This window comes from Odontomachus brunneus, unplaced genomic scaffold, assembly GCF_010583005.1.
Source record: "Odontomachus brunneus isolate Ranch 3 - 2012 unplaced genomic scaffold, Obru_v1 Obru_scaffold_001, whole genome shotgun sequence".
Lineage (NCBI taxonomy): Eukaryota > Metazoa > Arthropoda > Insecta > Hymenoptera > Formicidae > Odontomachus > Odontomachus brunneus.
The window spans coordinates 1316301-1322514 of record NW_022639451.1 but is presented as its reverse complement, the minus strand read 5'-3'; the positions used below and the strand labels follow the sequence as shown (position 1 = coordinate 1322514).

General features: G+C 38.1%; 1 protein-coding gene across 1 annotated transcript in view; it reads right to left on the bottom strand.

Annotated features, from left to right (window-relative positions):
- LOC116847839 (lachesin-like) overlaps nt 1-6214 on the bottom strand; it is a 549068-nt gene that overhangs the window by 85925 nt on the left and 456929 nt on the right. The window contains exons 8-9 of the mRNA XM_032823310.1: nt 5427-5711; nt 4247-4309 (exon numbers count right to left, since the gene is read on the bottom strand). Coding sequence (XP_032679201.1) covers nt 4247-4309; nt 5427-5711 — 348 coding nt within the window. The remainder of the gene's footprint in view (nt 1-4246; nt 4310-5426; nt 5712-6214) is intronic.

Below are 6214 nucleotides of genomic sequence, written 5' to 3'. Positions count from 1 at the left end.
AATATGTGGCGTGGACGACAGAAAATTTTAAAATTGACATCTCGAGCTACTAGTTAACATAAATATTCACGTGATATCAAAAAGTTGCTGTATGTATCGCATGTATATTTGCCCCATAAAAATTTCAAGGAACATTTCCACATTTTTATAAAAGAAAGCAGGAATCCACAGATATATGAAAAGTTTGCAGAAAGATTTCTATATATGCGTCACCATGTTTACTGCTAGCACGTGGTAAAACAAAGCAGCACGCATTTATATGAAATTTATCCCATGTAAATGTCCAAAATATATAATTGGGATATCCTAAAGATATTACAACATCTCTAGGATATCCCCATGATATATTTTAAACATTTCTGCTGTGTGAAATACATACAAAAAATATAAAAAATGTAATATAATCGTATTAGTGATGACTGTTTCTACATTATCGACATTTTTGGAGTTTGCCATCGACTCTAACATCCCCTTAACACGTTCGGCCACGAGGTTTTCGAAGAAGCTTACTATTGTGCCAGTTTTTTTTTTTTGCTTAATTAATTTCTCACATTAAAGCTCTTGCTTGCTCACTGTGGCCATTTTGATTTATGACATCAGAAGCGAGAAATAAGGTGACCAGATTTTCCAACTCAGAATTCGAGACACTTCATAAATGTATGATAAAAAGATCCGAAAATTATTTGACAATCATTAAAAATGATGACAAATCGGTGCACCCGAATAGCACACGAAAAAATTCGAGACAAAGGGTGAAAAATTGGGACGTTTAGTCATCTTAGCTGTATGTGTCGAGAAGGGAAATTATTCCGTAATAATGTACTTACGATATGTCCTGACGACCGCACGTCATTATTTTCGGCACTCTAATACTTATTTCCGCAGGAGACTCGCAGGACACAAGCGAAAGAATACGGAATACGGAGCGTTGTATCCATGGCAGTTGCTCGGCATGAAAAGATCGCAGACGCGCGCGCTATTAATCACGTACACCAAAAGTTCATTAGCGCGCCAAAAGTGCCGAAAGTGCATGAATGTGAACGCGCCAGTGATGCGAACGAAGTCGCGCGTCTACAACGACGCGATCTGTACGGCGGATGCCTTAACCATTTGCTCGAGTTACTAACCACTCTAGACCAATCGCGTTCGTTTCGTACTACGAAGTTGTCATCGTGGTTATTCAATCTAGGCGTTGGTAATGAATCGCGCCAAGCAACAGTCATGAGCACATACCGATCCACATCGCTCCGCGTTTCTCGTATCTTTTATCTGTCGAAAGTGAGTGTCGTACGTTAATAAGTCTCAGAAGTATCGAAAATAGCGATGTGCGATCGCCGGGGCGTATCGTGAAGACGTCATTTGTGAGTAATCTTCTCGTTTCTCCTCGCGGTATACGTAAGATGACCAGATTTCCCAGCCTTGAATTCAGGACACTTCATAAATGTGTGAAGCGGGGGGAGGGGGGTAAAAAGATCCGAAAATTATTTGACAATCATTGAAAATGATGACAAATCGATGTCTCGAATAACACTCGAAAAAATTCGGGACAAAGGGTAAAAAATCGAAACGTCTGGTCATCTTACGAGAAAATGCACGAGAAAATGCAAAATTCTTGCAAAATACGTCGAAGTGAAATGACATGTTCACAAAATGACACTTGCAGTCAATCAAGCAAATCTGCGAAATAGTTGGGCTTTCCTTTTGTTCTAACAATCAATAAATAGCCGTAAAATTAACGCTATAAAATCATAAGAAATTCAGGTTAAAAAAGTAGCTTGTATTTTACATTAGTTTTATAATTTATTAATTGTTAGAGCGAAAGGAAAGTGTTTGAGCTATTTTACAGATATATTTAATCTATTGCAAGTGTCATTTTATGGGCATATTTTTGTATTTCAACCTATTTTGCAAAGATTTTGGCCATGCATTTTCTCGTTTCTGACATCATCAAGTGAGTCATCGAGAGTTCCGCGGTGAGGGACCAGGAGTCTTAAGAAAACAATGTTTAGTACTAGTGTTATAGTAATTATTCACTTTAGGGGAGTCAGCTCCAATGACCTTGACATATGTGTTACTAATTCCCAAAAGTAGATTTGAAATTACACTTATATAATATTGTCGTTTACAGAAATATTAATCACATAAAAAAATGATTTGGTTGATTCAACAAATCTATAGAGCTTGCTAAGCAAAGTGTTATAACTAAGCAGATTTGTTGGTATTGGAGAGAAATTATTGAAGAAAAGCAATTGTTAATCTGCTCATAGAGCGAACCCATTTTTGTTGATATTATCTTAATTATTACAATAAACCGTATTTCGAGTTAATTGAGATTTGCAAAATAGATTAATTTTATTAAATAAATTGTGCGCTTATTCAATAAAGAACTTATTCAATGCAGAAATATTTTTGTTCGTTTTACGGAGAAATGCATCCCCATTAAGTCCAAATACAAATATCTATAATGAGAAATATATTATTATATATTATGCAATTTAAGTTTCCCTTTTTATATTAATAATTGTGTGCATATATGATATCATATGTTGAAATAAATTATATGTATCTTTATATATATGCACATTTACATTTATAATATTTTGCTAAATTGTTTGAATAGTTGCAAAGTAAATATTCTAGACATTTCAATGAGCATTTTTGCTGTAGCTAACTTCTAATGCTGAAGCAACTAATAGTTTGATTATAATGAAATTCGTTAATGTACCAAATTTCCTTTCATGCAACAGTAAAATGATTAGTTGTAATATACCAAACTTTACTTCTCCATTAGTTGTAATGGAGAATCATCTTTGCTGTGCTAACAAATCTGCCCTGCTGTAACATCAAACTTTATTATTAGGTACACGGAGAGAATTTTATAATAAAAATTGCTTTACGATTTTGTAGCCAAGAAATAAATCGACATTCTGTAGTAATTCACTCTAACTTTTCATTTCATGAAAGTGCTACTTATTATATTTGAGGAACATGAATATACTATTAAAATATTTGCTGTTTTTAGCGGAAACCGTGATGTTTCTAGCGAAATTTACTTTGTTCCTTAGCACGACCTATTGATCTTACTGACAGTCTACTTCAAAACTATTGGAAACATAGCAAAATTAAAAAAAATATAAAACAATAAATACACACAGTAAACATAAAACATAGTAAACATAAAACATAGTAAACAAAATGAAACATAGTAAAATTTAAAATAAAAAAAGAATTTATAAGAATAAAAACTACAATATTCTCTCCGTGACCATACAAATCTTATGTAGTTCTGTGACTTAATTACTGTAACATAGCGAACTGGCTTCCCGAATATCACGGCTATAGATTTGTTAAGCCACCGTGTAGTTTCCAGTTGCACAGCAAATCTTTTTAGCCGTGACACATTACGTAATACACGGCAGTCAATGTGTCAAAAGCGATCGCTTTGAACTCTAGATGGCCAATGCCAGCACACTGACATTAATACTAATCACCCCCGTTATTGCCAATGCCGAGTCATTCTGACTCCCTTAATTGTTTTCCGCTTGTAACCTGCCCTGCACGTTTTCAATCATGTTTTGCAGAACGAAAATAAATACCAATTACAAACATTGTTTTTATGAAATCACTCAGAGTCAAAATCACGTACATTGGCAATCCTGGGTTAAGTGGCGCGACGGACACCTCGTTTGCGCATTCATTCGTTCACTGGATCGTTCGCGTCCGCGAATATTCGAATACCCAACGTTAACGGCGCGCTGCGACAAAAATATTTCGACGCGTGCTGCACGCGTTTAATAAATGACCAGTGTCTGAAAAATTAATCAAACATTGTCGCGCGGACACTCTGATCACACCCATTCACGGTGAACCTGAATAACACAGTCGACGTTCACGCAAAAATGCGAATTATTATCTTCCCGCGCGAAAAGAGGCGTGTAAGACAAATAGCCCTAATTCAGACATCCCGTCCCTCGATGTTATTCTTCGCCCCTGCCCCTCCACCCGAGCGAGCCGCACCTGCGGCCAACTCTTTCGTTCGAGGGTGACATAGTGCGTCATAGGAGGCAAGAAAGCACGGAGCTCTATTTGGGAATAAAATGTGGATAATGAGAATTTGTGTTACTGCGGCGGGAGAGAGAGAGAGAGAAAGAGAGAGGAAGAGGGAAGGGAAATTGTCGGAGAAGAGCAGCGGAGCGATATCGATTCCCGCGTGGTCGGAATGCATATATTCAATAAAGGTTCTCACCTTCTTTGTTGGCGCTGCTCTTGATCTCCGTCGCCTTCGGTGCTGCCGATGGCTTCGGGATGGCTGAAATAAAAATCGCTCGTCTTTAATGACGTCGTATAACTCCTTAAATATCGGCCGATAAATTCGACTCTCCGGCGTCTTATTCATATTTCAGCCGAGGTCATCTTATCTCTTGCCGGAGAACGGTCCGGGGGTTTATAACGGCGCGGGTTACGTTAACGCGGCGGACGTTTCCACACGGCGATTTAACCGTGCCGATTTACTGCTAACACGTCCACTCCGTCTTAAATAAATCTTCGACTCCGGCGAAATTAAACAAAGGCGCGGAAGAGATTCGCGATTTATGCGCGCGCGCGCGCGAGGAAGTCGTTTCACTTTTAAATTATTCACGTCGCGAACTCCGCCGACTCCGCGCCGTGATATCCCGTATACGAGATGTCCCAGACTCTCCCCCCGCAATTTTTGTGAGAACGTAAAACGGATTGAGGTGAACATAAAAGTTCCATACCGTTTTGCGATAAACGTTCGCAATAAATCTCGAGATATTAATTAAAGAAGATGGACGAATGATCACGCGCGACATGATAAATGAGCTATAGTAGCGCGCGTCGTCTGCATATACTTATATATTAGATTAAACTAAACAAAAAAGTCCTCTACCATTTTGTAAATGACTATATTGATTTTTAGATAGTAATTAAGGAAAATTTGTACATTATCATGCACAATTAGGTAATTTTCTTTCATCAATTCACAGTTTTTTTTCATCAACAACTAAAAATTTACGTAGTTATTTGCAAAATGATAAAGGACTTTTTTATTCCATTTGACTTAATATACAAGCACACAACAGCACACATCGCCACTACAGCTCATTCACCATACCTTGCGTGATCATTCACCAATCTCCTTTAATCTATATCTCAACTATTATTGCGAATATCACAAAATGGTATAAGATTTTATGTTCATCTCAATCCGTTCTCACAAAAATTGCGAAGGAGAGTCTGGGACACCCTGTATAGCGAGCGCCATTTGCGTAGATAAACGCACAGAGATAACGCTTAGTAGCAAAAAAAAGAGAAAGAGGGAGAGAGGAAAAAGAAAAATAAAGATTTGTCCGTCTGGACACATGAACGCGCGTGCACGCGGGGGTAGAAAGTGCACATCGGCTTACGGTATAATCTGATGGATCCCTCAGTCTCGCCCAGCGAGTTTTTGCTAATGCACCGGTAGCTACCGAAGTCACTCGTCGTCAGATTCCTGACGATGAGCCTCATGTGCGCCCGGTAACTGTTCTCCATGATACTCGTGGTGTATTTCTCGTTGGAGAGTATCATCTCCTCGCCCAAAAACCAGTAGCTCATGGCGCGGGGGTAGGCTTCCGTGTGACAGTCGATGGTCGCATCGGTCCCGATAGGCGCGCCGACCAGCTGATTAGGCACGAAGATCATTGGGGAAACTGAAACATCGATAGGCGCGAGTTTGTTATTGTTATGATTCTGTTATGTTTTATATTTAGGGTTTATTATTGTTGTACTTCTGTTATGTCTTATGTTAATGTCATGTATTAGGACCTTAACTTAGTTTCCGCCCGCAAATGTTAGATGGCAATGCAAACAGTTCTAGTAGTTATTACTAACGAAACAGGTAGTTTGTGATTAATTTCGACATTTCTCGATAACATTTAGTCAGCATACACAATTATTTTCCTAAACAACAATTTCTTTTGCTTTGTGAAAAATGGAACGTGATAAAGTGTTTTTTCGACATGTGCTTTTGCACTATTTTGATTTGAAAAAAAGTGTAGCAGAAGTTCATCGATTACTTGAAGAAGGTTATGGTGATCGAGCTCCATCACATACAACATGTAAAGAGTGGTATAGACGATTCAAAAGTAATGATTTTGATGTCAATGACAAACCACGCTCAGGACAGCCAAAAAAATTCCAAGACGATGAATTG